Here is a 17149-nt window from a genome sequence, read left to right on the forward strand (position 1 = left end):
GCCCTCTGTCAGGAAGTGAGAGGCTCACCTGTCTGTGGAGCACCTGCAGGGCATCAGCCACCTGCTGCACTGCTGCCTGCACCACAGGGCCCACCTGGGACACAGAGAGACAGAGTGAGAGAGACACTGACAGCAGCACCACACAAGGTACCAAACTTCTCAACCTGAACTCTCCCTCAGCAGGACTAACTGTGCAAGGTAAGGGTGTGGCTCTTACTGCGCCAGTCTGCTGCTCCACCTGAAACCCTCCTCAGCAGGACTGACAGGGTAGAAAGGTAGGCTGACTGTGGCAGAGACAGAGTCTAAAAAAAGAGATGGACCCTAAGATTGAAGAGGGAAGACAGGACAGGCAGACAGAGGCCTGGGGATTGCAGGGCTGATGGGACAGTGCTAGCAGGTTACCTGGTCATCGCAGGAACAGACCTCCACTCTGCCAAACACAAGGATCAGCCTCCAGTCCCGGCTGGAGTCCAGGGCCTGCAGAGAAAGCACAGACACAGTGGGCCGTGGGCAGAGCCTGGCTACTGCAAACAACTGAACATACACTTCTGTGTTTGGCTCCCCCCATTGTGAGGAGAGAGAATAAGCTCAGTGACTACAGCCTGGCCAGAGAAACTGGCCAGAAATGCAGCCTGAGGAACAGACGGTGAGCCTGCTGGGGAACCTGCAAGCAGCACACCAGAGGAAAGGACCAGAGCTGTGCACTACTGAAATCAGAGGATTTCTGACAGACGAGCTGAGAAGCCATGCATACAGACAGAACTCAGTCTGCACCAAGTTCCTTCCTGGGGTGTAGGTTGTGTTCTACAGGGTTTGTTTTGATCTTTCGGCTTTTCAATCCCCTCTTGTCTGACTTCGGCTCTGTGTTACTCCTGGTTCTCCAGATGTCTCTTCTTGTGCTGATATTGCCTTGGATTTTGTCTCGGACTGTTTCTCATGTTTTTGAACTTTGCCTGTTATTTGACCTTTGTTTGGACTCCCCCCTTGTGCTGCAATCTCTCCCGTTCGGCTTAACTCCCACCTGAAGTACCACTACCCTCTCTGCAAGTGAATCTTTAGTTTCGCTTTCTCTTTCTCCCTGCCTGCCCCAGCCGTCCACCAAAATACACGTCTCTGCTCCCACCTTCATCTGTTTTCTTTCAGGTCTCTGGATGTCAGCAAGCTTCTTAGAAACTCCAGGCAACTTCAGCAGTATTGTTCTACCTTTCCCTTCCTACTCTCTCCTGCTCCATTCTCCTTCCTCCCCTCTCCTCTCTCCACATGTTGTCCAACCCACTCCCACTGCGCCCACAGCCACAGTCTAGAGCCTACAGCCTCTCCTCTCCGGAGTAGCTCCTGGTTGCCGAGTCCCAATGTGCTCCATGGATGGAAGCGCATGGTGTCAGTCTGCGCCAGACCCAGGCTTCCTCATTCTCCTTATGCTGTCCCTCGCACTCAGCGACGGGTTACAGCAGCAGTTTCTTCTCTGTCGCATCTTGTTGGGTTTCACCCCCATTTATCTTTCCTTTCTCAGTTGGCGTCCAACTGATCAGTGTCAGCCCTCAACTCTTCTCCCCTCCTAAAGCTTCCAGACATGTAGCTGATATTCCATTTTTCGGGGGCTAATCTCAAAATGTGTTCTTATTATCTAGATAAATTTAACAAGCAGCAGTCCTCTTCTGTTTTCCATGTTAACCCACTCTTCCAATTACCCAGAGTTTTCCAGTGCCCACTGCAGAGCTCCAGTTCAAGTTCTTAGTGATTCTCAGGCACCACATCCAAATCCACTGGCTCAAGCAGGCACAAGACAGCGTCTTACATGTTTTCAAGTGCCACGTGCACATTCTGTTTGGTCCTTAGTGTTTGAAATCTGTGTCTGTGTTTTGGGGGAATATGACAGAGCTAATCTCCAACCAGCACTGTCATTTCCTTAGCAAGGCCAGATAAAGTAAAAGGATTGAGCATGTTATCTCTATTATATTCATCAGAATTATTGAACAAGACCAGGACCGTGTCAGATTCGAACCTACTTCCAGTTCTGCTTTGAATTTATGTTTGAATTCCGCTTTGTAATTTGTCGGTAATGCCAGTACTGCTGCTGGAATTTGAATTTGAGAGAGACAGTCTGTTCTCTCTTCTCTGAACAGATGGCACAGAGAGACACAATGAAGGAGAAAGACTGAGTTAAAAAAGTGAAGTGATTACCTCACTGCTCTGGAGAGAGAGTGCAAGATCTTCAGCCTGATCCAGCAGGGCCCTGCAGGACAGACACACACAACGTGTACTGACGGTGAAGACACACTGTACTGAGAGTGAAGAGACTGCACTGAGAGTGAAGAGACTGTACTGAGAGTGAACACGCACTGTACTAAAAGTGAACACACACTGCACTGAGAGTGAAGACACTGTACTGACAGTGAAGACACACTGTGCTGAGAGTGAAGAGACTGTACTAACAGTGAACAACACGCACTGTTCTGACAGTGAAGACACACTGTACTGAGAGTGAAGACACACTGTACTGAGAGTGAAGGGATTGTATTGAGTAAACACACACTGTACTGACTGAACACACACTGTACTGACGTGAAGACACACTACTGGCAGTGATCAGACACTATTCCAGCTGGATGACAGTGTGATTAGAGTGATACCTGGACTGCGAGGGGGGCTGTTGTGTGTTGTCAGGTTGCAGTGTGGAGAGGTCTGGATTAAACAGCGCCAGGAGCTCTGATTGAAAGAGAGGGCAGTCAGAGAACTGAATACACACACACTCATATGTGACACTCTTCTACAAACACATGGCACCTGATGCAGACTGTCTCCTGTCTCTGCAGGTCGCAGGAGGGGAGGCTACCATGGGTGTGTGGTGCCCTGTTTTCCATGTGACAGAGATTGAGATCAGAGCTGTTTTACTGCAGCTTTGATCTATCTCTGTCATTTGTGATAAAAATGAAACATTACACTGTTATAGTATCAAACTATCTTTATGGTTATATTGTGAAATTGCTTTAAGATAGGTCTACCTGAGTCCAAGTCATTTATTATTGCAGGGGAAGAGCTGCTTGTTAGTAATGTAGATATCTCAGACATTGATGGATAAAATTATAACACCTTCATTGCTGTGATAATAATCAGTTAATTTGCATTTGATCTTATGAAAATTATCAGGTTTACAGAGCACAGGGGTGAACTGTGGCATAGACAGCTGTTAACCAGAGATCCCATCATGCACCTCTGAGAGCCAGACTCAGGGTGACAGAGGCAGGGGCACAGCCAGGATCTGAACTAGGAACCTCCTCTTGCCAGTCCCCCATGAGCATGAGGAGAGCTCGAAGAGGAGTTTCAACAACTCTTACTGGGCGACTGTGTCCCTGAACTATAAACTAAGGAGGCTCAGTTCTTTCAGCCTCTCCTTTAGATTTCAGGAAAGATCTATCAAAAATTAGTACCCAGCAGGCAGAGCCTGTGTCTCTGGTTCTCACAGTTTAACATTGGCTCTTGTCTTGAATGGAAACTGTCATCATTCCTGAACTGGACAGGACATTTGTGTGTCTTGTATTTTGTGTTGGAATTTTTGTAAGTAGTGTAGAAGACCAGCTGCTGTGAGGATTGTAGCTCCAGCTGACCTGCCACTAGAACCTGCCCTGTCCCAGGACCTGTGTAGAGACACACTTGAGGAGAATTAGGTCATCATTAGATAACTGGTGAAGGCTTGGGAGTGTTTGGGAGATAAAGGGTGTGCACAGGGGTAGTTGGTGTCACGTAGTTGTAGAATAGGTTTTGTTTGGTGTGTTATGGTGAACCTAGCCTCCCCGCCCTGCTGTCCTCCCTCCATCATGAGCTGAATGTGCTCAGGCCTCACAAGCTGCTGTAGTTGGAGAGATCTCTCATGCACACATCTTTCCTGGGAGGTAAACGAAGCTGCATCAGGATTGAGAAGAGATTTAACCTGGCTCGTTCCTGACTGCAGGGGCAGAGCTGCTGTCTCTCACAGATCTGCTCTCTGGACAACCTGGGGTCTAGGCGCCCCCGATTTCCCACCAAAATACCCCCGTGCACCCCTCCAATCACACGGCCGTGCTAGTGAGCAGGAGCTGGAGACCTACCTGCTAGCTGGTCCAGCACGCCGGAGAGCCCAGCCCTGGACAGGGAGAGAGGGAGAGGAGAGGTGAGGGCTGGACCCAGCTGACTCAGATGGGAATAAAGACTCAGGCTCTGAGCCGGAACAGGACAGCTCCCCAGCCTATCGCAGAGCTCTCCGGCCCTCCTTTGAGCCCTCACATAACTAAGAGCGAGCTTGATGAGACCCTGGCAATCGTTTCCTGTCCTAACCAACGCTCCAGGGGTCCAGTCCAGCCTGGGCTGTTCTTGAACCCTCTGATCTGCTCTGAAGTGCAGGTAAGTCATTATGTATCTTCAGCTCTAGAGGGAGCTGGTTTCAAAAGTTGCAGTTTTCAAGTTAATCATAAATCGTTAAGTTGAAATCACCTACTTCTTAGGAACTGAGAGTAACATAATAATAAATCATGGCTGATCTGCCCTTAAAGCCCATTTTTCTAGACACCTTTCCAATAAAAGACTTCAGCCTTTCAATAGTGCACAGCCCCCGGGTGGGACAGAAGTAACATCAGCTCTGTGTGAGGTGAGGATACTTACTGAATTGTACTGTGATTCTGACAGCTCAGTAGAAAACCTACCTGTCTGTCACATCCCAAGGGTGCCAGGATAGTACAGGGGGCTGGAGTGAGAGACCGTGAGTGAGACTGACAGCATGCACTTAGCAATCACTGTGCTTCATCAGACTGTAATTGTACTGCACCACACTGTCGCAGTGCTGTATCACACTGTCACTGTACTGCACCACACTGTGACTATACTGTACCACACTGTCATTGTGCTACATCACACTGTCACTGTACTGCACCACACTGTCACAGTGCTGTATCACACTGTCACTATACTAGACCACACTGTCACTGTGCTGGATCGCACTGTCACTATACTGCACCACACTGTCAGTATACTACACCACACTGTCACTGTGCTGGATCACACTGTCACTATACTGCATCACACTGTCAGTATACTGCACCACATTGTCACTATACTGCACCACACTGACACATTGCTGTATCACACTGTCACTATACTGCACCACACTGACACATTGCTGTATCACACTGTCACTATACAACACCACACTGTCACTGTGCTGGATCACATTGTCACTATACTGCACCACACTGTCACTGTGCTGGATCACACTGTCACTGTACTGCACCACACTGTTGCAGTGCTGTATCACACTGTGACTATACTGCACCACACTGTCATTGTGCTGCATTACACTGTCACTGTACTATACCACACTGTCACTATACTGCACCACACTGTCATTGTGCTACATCACACTGTCACTATACTGCACCACAGTGTCACTGTACTGCACCACACTGTGACTATACTGCACCACACTGTCATTGTGCTACATCACACTGTCACTGTACTACACCACACTGTCACTATACTGCACCACACTGTCATTGTGCTACATCACACTGTCATTGTACTACACCACAGTGTCACTATACTGCACCACAGTGTCACTGTACTGCACCACACTGTCACAGTGCTGTATCACACTGTCACTGTACTACACCACACTGTCACTATACTGCACCACACTGTCATTGTGCTGGATCACACTGTCACAGTGCTGGATCACACTGTCACTATACTGCACCACACTGTCACTATACTGCATCACACTGTTACAGTGCTGTATCACACTGTCACTATACTGCACCACACTGTCATAGTGCTGTATCACACTGTCACTGTGCTGGATCACTGTGTCACTATACTGCACCACACTGTCACTGTACTGCACCACATTGTCACTGTGCTACATCACACTGTCACTATACTGCACCAAAGTGTCACTATACTGCACCACACTGTGTGCTGATTCAGAGATTATTGAGACTCACCTGGAGTCCAATGGCAGCCAGTGTAGTGATGTCCGATGGTCTTAGACTGTGAACTGGAGAGCAAGGGTAGACAGTGAGACGGACTCACAGATAGTGCTAACGGGACAAGTGACTGCTCAGAGTCTGTGTGCTTTATACCCACCCTGAATACTGACTTACTGAATTTCACTTTATTTTTTTATCATGCATTTAGCCTATGTATCTATCTCACACACTAATGACTCAATTTCTTTTTTCAAAATTCTGAAATGACTTAAGGTGTCTAATTGTTTCTCTAATCTTCCACATGAGTGTTTCTTATTTGTTAATGGGTTCATGTTGTGATACATGTATTGTGTATTGTGTTCTGTCTTTTACCTGCCTGCAAAGCAAATTTCCCACCTGGGACAATAAATAAAAAAGGAAAGAATAGGAAGACAGATGAATCCTGAAACAGACAGATGGACCCTGAAACAAAACACCACACTGTGTTTCTTTCACCTGTCACTTTTACAGTTTTATCTAGCTCACAATGCTTCACCACAAGAAAAAGGTTTATTTTTTTCAAGCACAGTGGTTCTGTCAAGCTCAGTAACACTGATAGACAGCACCTGACAGGGATGTCAAAACTCTTCACAATACATATAATACTACAGTGTATACTGCATGGATAATTAGAACACAGGTTTCAGGAATTTGGAAATCAGAGTTGGTTATTTGGTATTAAATAGCTAACTGATGGAGGATCTCACTGAGCTGTTTCTGAAAGAAGCCAGGGTATTGACTTTGACAACAGTATAGTTACAGAATATACATCATATATGACAACATCCCGGGTTCAAGGGCCAGAGCAGCTGTGAGAGGAAGAGGAGAGACCCACCTGAGGAAGGCGAGGGCCAGGAGAGAGTGCGGGGGCAGGGCACACCAAGGTGGGTGTCTGTCTGCAAGAGGAACAACACACACATACTGTCAACACACAGGTACTGTCACCACACATTCTCTATCACACTGTCAACACACAGGTACTGTCACCACACAGGTACTGTCACCACACATTCTCTATCACACTGTCAACACACAGGTACTGTCACCACACATTCTCTATCATACTGTCAACACACATTCTCTATCATACTGTCAACACACAGGTACTGTCACCACACATTATCTATCACACTGTCAACACACAGGTACTGTCACCACACATTCTCTATCACACTGTCAACACACAGGTACTGTCACCACACATTCTCTATCACACTGTCAACACACAGGTACTGTCACCACACATTCTCTATCACACTGTCAACACACAAGTACTGTCACCACACATTCTCTATCACACTGTCAACACACAGGTACTGTCACCACACATTCTCTATCACACTGTCAACACACAGGTACTGTCACCACACATTCTCTATCACACTGTCAACACACATTCTCTATCACGCTGTCAACACACAAGTACTGTCACCACACATTCTCTATCACACTGTCAACACACAGGTACTGTCACCACACATTCTCTATCACACTGTCAACACACAGGTACTGTCACCACACATTCTCTATCATACTGTCAACACACATTCTCTATCACGCTGTCAACACACAGGTACTGTCACCACACATTCTCTATCACACTGTCACCACACAGGTACTGTCACCACACATTCTCTATCACACTGTCAACACACAGGTACTGTCACATCACATTCTCTATCACACTGTCAACACACAGGTACTGTCACCACACATTCTCTATCACACTGTCAACACACAAGTACTGTCAACACACATTCTCTATCACACTGTCAACACACAGGTACTGTCAACACACATTCTCTATCACACTGTCAACACACAGGTACTGTCACCACACATTCTCTATCACACTGTCAACACACAAGTACTGTCAACACACATTCTCTATCACACTGTCAACACACAGGTACTGTCACCACACATTCTCTATCACACTGTCAACACACATTCTCTATCACACTGTCAACACACAGGTACTGTCACCACACATTCTCTATCACACTGTCAACACACAGGTACTGTCACCACACATTCTCTATCACACTGTCAACACACAGGTACTGTCACATCACATTCTCTATCACACTGTCAACACACAGGTACTGTCACCACACATTCTCTATCACACTGTCAACACACAGGTACTGTCACCACACATTCTCTATCACAGTGTCAACACACAGGTACTGTCACCACACATTCTCTATCACACTGTCAACACACAGGTACTGTCACCACACATTCTCTATCATACTGTCAACACACAGGTACTGTCACATCACATTCTCTATCACACTGTCAACACACAGGTACTGTCACCACACATTCTCTATCACACTGTCAACACACATTCTCTATCACACTGTCAACACACAGGTACTGTCACCACACATTCTCTATCACACTGTCAACACACAGGTACTGTCACCACACATTCTCTATCACACTGTCAACACACATTCTCTATCACACTGTCAACACACACATACTGTCAACACACAGGTACTGTCACCACACATTCTCTATCACACTGTCAACACACAGGTACTGTCACCACAGATTCTCTATCACACTGTCAACACACATTCTCTATCACACTGTCACCACACACATACTGTCAACACACAGGTACTGTCACCACACATTCTCTATCACACTGTCAACACACAGGTACTGTCACCACACATTCTCTATCACACTGTCACCACACACATACTGTCAACACACAGGTACTATCACCACACATTCTCTATCACACTGTCAACACACAGGTACTGTCACCACACATTCTCTATCATACTGTCAACACACAGGTACTGTCACCACACATTCTCTATCACACTGTCACCACACATTCTCTATCACACTGTCAACACACAGGTACTGTCACCACACATTCTCAATCACACTGTCAACACACAGGTACTGTCACATCACATTCTCTATCACACTGTCAACACACAAGTACTGTCACCACACATTCTCTATCACACTGTCAACACACAGGTACTGCCACCACACATTCTCTATCACACTGTCAACACACAGGTACTGTCACCACACATTCTCTATCACACTGTCAACACACAAGTACTGTCACCACACATTCTCTATCACACTGTCAACACACAGGTACTGTCACCACACATTCTCTATCACACTGTCAACACACAGGTACTGTCACCACACATTCTCTATCACACTGTCAACACACAGGTACTGTCACCACACATTCTCTATCATACTGTCAACACACAGGTACTGTCACCACACATTCTCTATCACACTGTCACCACACATTCTCTATCACACTGTCAACACACAGGTACTGTCACATCACATTCTCTATCACACTGTCAACACACAAGTACTGTCACCACACATTCTCTATCACACTGTCAACACACAGGTACTGCCACCACACATTCTCTATCACACTGTCAACACACAGGTACTGTCACCACACATTCTCTATCACACTGTCAACACACAAGTACTGTCACCACACATTCTCTATCACACTGTCAACACACAGGTACTGTCACCACACATTCTCTATCACACTGTCAACACACAGGTACTGTCACCACACATTCTCTATCACACTGTCAACGCACAGGTACTGTCACATCACATTCTCTATCACACTGTCAACACACAGGTACTGTCACATCACATTCTCTATCACACTGTCAACACACAAGTACTGTCACCACACATTCTCTATCACACTGTCAACACACAGGTACTGCCACCACACATTCTCTATCACACTGTCAACACACAGGTACTGTCACCACACATTCTCTATCACACTGTCAACACACAGGTACTGTCACCACACATTCTCTATCACACTGTCACCACACATTCTCTATCACGCTGTCAACACACAGGTACTGTCACCACACATTCTCTATCACACTGTCACCACACAGGTACTGTCACCACACATTCTCTATCACACTGTCAACACACAGGTACTGTCACCACACATTCTCTATCATACTGTCAACACACAGGTACTGTCACCACACATTCTCTATCACACTGTCAACACACAGGTACTGTCACCACACATTCTCTATCACACTGTCACCACACACAGGTACTGTCACCACACATTCTCTATCATACTGTCAACACACAGGTACTGTCACCACACATTCTCTATCACACTGTCAACACACAGGTACTGTCACCACACATTCTCTATCACACTGTCACCACACACAGGTACTGTCACCACACATTCTCTATCATACTGTCAACACACAGGTACTGTCACCACACATTCTCTATCACACTGTCAACACACAGGTACTGTCACCACACAGGTACTGTCACCACACATTCTCTATCACACTGTCAACACACAGGTACTGTCACCACACAGGTACTGTCACCACACATTCTCTATCACACTGTCAACACACAGGTACTGTCACCACACAGGTACTGTCACCACACATTCTCTATCACACTGTCAACACACAGGTACTGTCACCACACATTCTCTATCACACTGTCAACACACATTCTCTATCACACTGTCGACACACAGGTACTGTCACCACACAATCTCTGTTGTAGCACACACATATACTGTACTGTCACGACACTGACAAACTGTAAAGTCACACAGGTACTGTCAGTTCATGTAGCTACTGTCAAGACACATTCTCTGTCTCATCACATAGACAATGTCACAACACACCGACACACTGTCATTCTCATATACTGTCAGGACACTTTGTCTGTCACAACACTCTGGCAAGTCATACAGATATGGTTACGACACACTGAAACAGTCAAGTTTAACAGACGCTGTCACGAAACACTGACACACAGACAAAGTCACATGGATATTGCCTCCACAGCTCCTCTGTCACGACACACTGACACACTAACACAGTCACAAGGCAGGTGTCTCAGTGTGTCTCTCTGTTTCCAGACACTCAGTGGCCTCACCCTCTCTTCTCCTTCTGCTGAGACTTCGTCGGCCAGCCTTCTAATGAGCTGGAGTCCAGACTGCGGGAGAGAGCCTGTGAGGAAACGGAAAGTAGGAGAGAAATGAGACCCCGAGAGAGGAAGATCTGTCCTCTGTGAGTGTCCAGACTGGAGCAGACCAGTCCTCTGTCTCCTGCGTTTGTCCCCAGACATTCCTGGGGCTTTCAGTGCTACAGTGTGATATCAGTAGGGATGAGAGATATTGATGAATCTCCTGAGGGGACAGAGACTGTGCTGTGACTGTTAGTCGGTGCTGTGAGCTGTACAGTAGAAACACAACACTGGACATGATCAGCAAAGTTTATGTAGCTGAGATCTGCAGGGATTCTGAGTAACAGGACTGTTCTACTTTACTGGGACTGTAGCTCCTGTTGTAACAGGACTGTTCTACTGTACTGGGACTGTAGAACCTACTGTAACAGGACTGTTCTACTGTACTGGGACTGTAGCTCCTATTGTAACAGGACTGATCTACTGTACTGGGACTGTAGCTCCTTTTGTAACAGGACTGTTCTACTGTACTGGGACTGTAGCCCCTATTGTAACAGGACTGTTCTACTGCACTGGGACTGTAGCTCCTGTTGTAACAGGACTGTTCTACTGCACTGGGACTGTAGCTCCTATTGTAACAGGACTGTTCTACTGTACTGGGACTGTAGCCCCTATTGTAACAGGACTGTTCTACTGTACTGGGACTGTAGCTCCTATTGTAACAGGACTGTTCTACTGCACTGGGACTGTAGCCCCTATTGTAACAGGACTGTTCTACTGTACTGGGACTGTAGCTCCTATTGAAATATTACCTGTGAGAGCAGGCAGATGTCCAAGCAAGGACACTAGGACCACCAATACTGCACAGTGAGCTGGGTCCATTGTGTTCCGACTATCTGTCACTGTGTCTCCCAGGTGCTCCAGAGAGGTCAGTGTGTGTCTCCCAGGTGCTCCAGAGAGGTCAGTGTGTGTCTCTCAGCTGCTCCAGAGAGGTCAGTGTGTGTCTCCCAGGTGCTCCAGAGAGGTCAGTGTGTGTCTCTCAGCTGCTCCAGAGAGGTCAGTGTGTGTCTCCCAGGTGCTCCAGAGAGGTCAGTGTGTCTCTCAGCTGCTCCAGAGAGGTCAGTGTGTGTCTTCCAGCTGCTCCAGAGAGGTCAGTGTGTGTCTCTCAGCCGCTCCAGAGAGGTCAGTGTGTGTCTCCCAGGTGCTCCAGAGAGGTCAGTGTGTGTCTCTCAGCCGCTCCAGAGAGGTCAGTGTGTGTCTCCCAGGTGCTCCAGAGAGGTCAGTGTGTGTCTTCCAGCTGCTCCAGAGAGGTCAGTGTGTGTCTCCCAGGTGCTCCAGAGAGGTCAGTGTGTGTCTCTCAGCTGCTCCAGAGAGGTCAGTGTGTGTCTCCCAGGTGCTCCAGAGAGGTCAGTGTGTCTCTCAGCTGCTCCAGAGAGGTAAGTGTGTGTCTCCAAGGTGCTCCAGAGAGGCCAGTGTGTGTCTCTCATGTACTCCACAGTGCAGTGTGTGCGTCTGAGCTGCTCCAGAGCGTGTGTGTGAGGAGGACTCTGCCTGCTGCTCCCTCTAGATATATGTGTCCTGGAGGGCTGGGGAGGGGCTGGGCTTTTTTCCATTCTTCATGGTTTCTAGTTCCTCCCTCCGGCAGCAATCTAGGCACTGGAGTCTCCGTCTCTGCACTGATCCTGAGCACGTGTGTCAGTGTGTGAGTGTGCTAGTGTGTGTTAGTGTCTATTTGTGTGAGTGTGCTAGTGTGTGTGTTAGTATCTATGTGTGAGTGTGCTAGTGTGTGTGTTAATATCTATGTGTGAGTGTGCTAGTGTGTCAGTCTATGTGTTTTAATGTGTGTTTTTGTATGTCTGTGTGTGAATGTGTGAGTGTTATTGTGTTAATGTGTGTGTGAATGTATGTGACAGATGGCTTCTCGCTCACTCCATGTGCAGAGAGCAGACTCCAGTCTCCAGTGCCCTTGCCGTTGTAGACTCGTTCAGAGTTGAGACCGGACTGGTGGCCCTGCGGGGCTGATGGGCAGACTCTGTCCCCACGCTTCTGAAGACTTTCATCCTGCTCAGGGCCGAGGCAACACAATGCCCGAGAGCACATGGCTGTTCTCGTCCTGGTCAGGGTGCCAGTCCATTGCTCTTGCAAGGAAAGGGAAACTGACCTAGCTCACATAAACCCAGAGCACCTGGAGAAAATACACATTCAACCAGGGCTGCAGGATCCAGAATCAAACCCCAGACCCAGGAGCTGTGAGGTAACTGCATCTAACAACCCACCACCTGAGTTTATTCCCATTTCAAGTCAGTAGGTCCAGACACAAGCAGCTTGTTGCTCAGCCTAAGCAGTGTGGGCCCCTTGAGCAATGTGGGACGCCTGAGCAGTGTGGGACACTGGAGCGGTGTGGGACACCAGAGGAGTGTGGGGCCCCTGAGCAGTATAGGACACCGGAGCAGTGTGGGACGCCTGAGCAGTGTGGGACACTGGAGCGGTGTGGGACACCAGAGCATTTTGGGACACCAGAGCAGTGTGGGGCCCCTGAGCAGTATAGGACACCGGAGCAGTGTGGGACGCCTGAGCAGTGTGGGACGCCTGTGAGCTTGCAGTGCTGTCATTGATCGAGGACAGGAGATGGTTTGTCCAGGTACCTAGGAGTCCCGGGGTGCAGTTTCTTCTTGACCTGGGCGGGCAGTGTGGATAACTGAGGTGGGGCCACTTGGTACTGGGTTCGCCTGTGAGTGAACTTAGAACAAGCTGGGAAAAAAAGCTAAGCGACTCGTGATCGTGACTCAAAAAACAGTAAAATCGAGAACTGCTGAGTGGAGGGAAAGGCTGACACACTGAGACACTCGGGTCTCTGGTCACAGAGAGGGGAAGACGGCTGGTTGTCTTCAGCTCGGTGAGACCTGGCGGTGAACCAGGAAGGAGCTCTATCTCTCACAGGCATGACAAGAGTTTATCAGCTTGTGAGATAGAGGTGGGGGGACTGAGAGTGAGAAGGAAATAAAGAGATAAAGGGTGAAACAGTCAAGGTCAGGGCTGCTGTCTTTATCAGATTGCCCTCCTGGCCTGTCACTGCAGTCTGCATCATCTCTGCACTGGGACAATGGGGACAGACTGGGGTCTGAGACCGGCTGTGGGACAGTGGGGACAGACTGGGGTCTGAGACTGGCTGTGGGACAGTGGGGACAGACTGGGGTCTGAGACCGGCTGTGGGACAGTGGGGACAGACTGGGGTCTGAGACCGGCTGTGGGACAGTGGGGCAGACTGGGGTCTCGGACTGGCTGTGGGACAGTGGGGACAGACTGGGAGGCTGAGACCGGCTGTGGGACAGTGGTGACAGACTGGGGACAGACTGGGGTCTTGGACCAGCTGTGGAACAGTGGGGACAGACTGGGGTCTGAGACTGGCTGTGGGACAGTGGGGCAGACTGGGGTCTCGGACCGGCTGTGGGACAGTGGGGCAGACTGGGGTCTCGGACTGGCTGTGGGACAGTGGGGACAGACTGGGAGGCTGAGACCGGCTGTGGGACAGTGGTGACAGACTGGGGACAGACTGGGGTCTTGGACCAGCTGTGGAACAGTGGGGACAGACTGGGGTCTGAGACTGGCTGTGGGACAGTGGGGCAGACTGGGGTCTCGGACAGGCTGTGGGACAGTGGGGCAGACTGGGGTCTCGGACCGGCTGTGGGACAGTGGGGACAGACCGGGGACAGACTGCAGGAGCAGAGAGCAGCTGCTGTCAGCAGCGAGCTGAGGAGGCCATGATGCTGTTTACTCTTTCACCAGGAAGAGTCCCTGCACTGATAGTCCAAGGACCTAGCTGTCATTGATCAGAGATTAGATTAGACAGGAGACACACACCGATTATATGATTCCACTCTGGCAACACTTCAAACTGATAACATATCAAAATCTTCTGCTTTCTCCAGACAAAAAGCAAAACTTTTTGCTTTTAAAGATTCTTTAAACTGAACTGACTATTTGGTCATTAAAGATTAAATTGCTGTTCATAAGAGGAGTGTTATTCACCCTGGTGTCCAGTCTCTCCTCCCTAAATTTCCCCGTTAATTCAGATGGTGTAGCATTTTCTCTCTCCTCTCCCTGATCTACTGGTACAGAATGGCCACTGTGTCTCCAGGTGGGGCTGCTGGTACAGAATGGTGCTGTGTGTCTCCAGGTGGGGCTGCTGGTGCAGAATGGTGCTGTGTGTCTCCAGGTGGGGCTGCTGGTGCAGAATGGTGCTGTGTGTCTCCAGTGGGGCTGCTGGTACAGAATGGTGCTGTGTGTCTCCAGGTGGGGCTGCTGGTACAGAATGGTGCTGTGTGTCTCCAGGTGGGGCTGCTGGTACAGAATGGTGCTGTGTGTCTCCAGGTGGGGCTGCTGGTGCAGAATGGTGCTGTGTGTCTCCAGTGGGGCTGCTGGTACAGAATGGTGCTGTGTGTCTCCAGTGGGGCTGCTGGTACAGAATGGTGCTGTGTGTCTCCAGGTAGGGCTGCTGGTGCAGAATGGTGCTGTGTGTCTCCAGGTGGGGCTGCTGGTACAGAATGGTGCTGTGTGTCTCCAGGTGGGGCTGCTGGTACAGAATGGTGCTGTGTGTCTCCAGTGGGGCTGCTGGTGCAGAATGGTGCTGTGTGTCTCCCTGGCTCCAGTGTAGTGAGGGATGAAGTGGGCTCCCTCCTGTCTGTGAAATAGTTTGGGGACCTTAAGAAAACATTTAGTATCTTGGAGAAAAGTGAGAATTTCATTTCATGATGTGGTATGGAGTGTTCACAGTATGCAGAAGAAAAGAAGAATATATTTTAAAAGCAAATGGCACTGCTTTAAACAACCCACAAAACCTGACGAACCTGATAAACATGAGATAGGACCAGTGGTCCTGTACTGCCATCTGCCATCCTCTAATACAGCTGTTTATAAAGTGCTGATATGAGGCGCCCCTGAGAGTCACATGACACCTGACCAGCTCAGTGCTGCCACCTGCTGTCCTATCTTTGTACAGAAGGGACTTGGTGGAGCTTGAACTCTGTCAGGTTAAAGAATGGAGCTGGATGTCTGCTGGGAGGACCAGAGTTGGTCCACAGTGTCTGAAACATTACTGTGATTATGGGTCATATTTCCAGATATCTATGTATAATTACATATATTATTAATACATAAATATTACACCTCAACTAGACCTGCACCCTTCTCTTAACATCCTGCTGGGAGTCAGGACCTTGTCTCCTTCAAGACTGGGTCAGCTTCATCAAGCTCATCCTCCCCTCAGCACTGAGCTTTAGCTCCTTTAACCTGTTCATGAGCAATGTGTTTGTGTGACCAGGAATGACTCTGGTCATCTATAAAATAATGAGATTAAACTATCTAATATTACAACAACAAAAAGACGCTGAAAGTGATCTGAAAAACCCAGCTAGGGTTATCATTTATAAAAAGATATTGCTGCTCTGGAATCATTCTTAAGCTGTCCTGCACTGACAGGCTGAAGGAACTGAGTCTCTTTAGTCTTGAACAGAGAAGACTGTGAGGAGACTGATACAAGTACTAAGAGACTGTCCTACACTGACAGGCATAAGGAACTGAGACTCTTTAGTCTTGAACACAGAAGACTGTGAGCAGACCTCATACAAGTATTAAGTATAAAGTGACCTCACCTCAAAACTACTGAGGAACAGTGTGTCCAGTTTGTCCTGGATGATTGCAGGCACTGAGATTTAGATATGAACCGAAAAGACTCAGAGGGGGGCTTATACAAGTATTCAAAGTTTCTCAAAGCCACTGACAAAACGAGAACAGTAGATTTCTTCAAAAAGCACAGTGAAATACAAACTAGAGCACACAAGTGGAAACCACTGGAAAGAGCATTAAAACTAAAAACTGAAAGCTCTTTACACCAAAGGTGGAGGGAGTGTGGAACAAGCCACCCAGCCATGTTGCCTACTAGCAGCCAAATGAGCTGAGTGGGCTGAAAGACCGTTCTTGTACATAAACTTTCTCATGCTCTTGATGAACTAATTAAAACAAACCTGGATAATTTAATTAACAGCCGAACTGCTCCAGTTTAATTCCTCTGTACAGAGAAGGCGAGCTGGTCATCATCCAGGTGGGGCTGCACATTGGTGGTGGTGGAGGGGATCCCCATTACCTGTAAA

At 48.2% G+C, this 17149-nt stretch overlaps 1 protein-coding gene across 1 annotated transcript in view; it reads right to left on the reverse strand.

Annotated features, from left to right (window-relative positions):
* plb1 (phospholipase B1) overlaps positions 1 to 11882 on the reverse strand; it is a 44182-nt gene extending 32300 nt beyond the window's left edge. Inside the window, exons 1-10 of the mRNA XM_088928258.1 lie at positions 11813 to 11882; positions 10971 to 11044; positions 6832 to 6892; positions 5973 to 6025; positions 4680 to 4720; positions 4089 to 4123; positions 2634 to 2709; positions 2185 to 2236; positions 403 to 477; positions 29 to 94 (exon numbers count right to left, since the gene is read on the reverse strand). Of these exons, the coding sequence (XP_088784384.1) occupies positions 29 to 94; positions 403 to 477; positions 2185 to 2236; positions 2634 to 2709; positions 4089 to 4123; positions 4680 to 4720; positions 5973 to 6025; positions 6832 to 6892; positions 10971 to 11044; positions 11813 to 11882 (603 nt within the window). The remainder of the gene's footprint in view (positions 1 to 28; positions 95 to 402; positions 478 to 2184; positions 2237 to 2633; positions 2710 to 4088; positions 4124 to 4679; positions 4721 to 5972; positions 6026 to 6831; positions 6893 to 10970; positions 11045 to 11812) is intronic.
* Positions 11883 to 17149: the final 5267 nt, after the last annotated feature.

The sequence above is a fragment of the Atractosteus spatula genome, chromosome 2 (assembly GCF_055471065.1).
Source record: "Atractosteus spatula isolate fAtrSpa1 chromosome 2, fAtrSpa1.hap1, whole genome shotgun sequence".
Lineage (NCBI taxonomy): Eukaryota > Metazoa > Chordata > Actinopteri > Semionotiformes > Lepisosteidae > Atractosteus > Atractosteus spatula.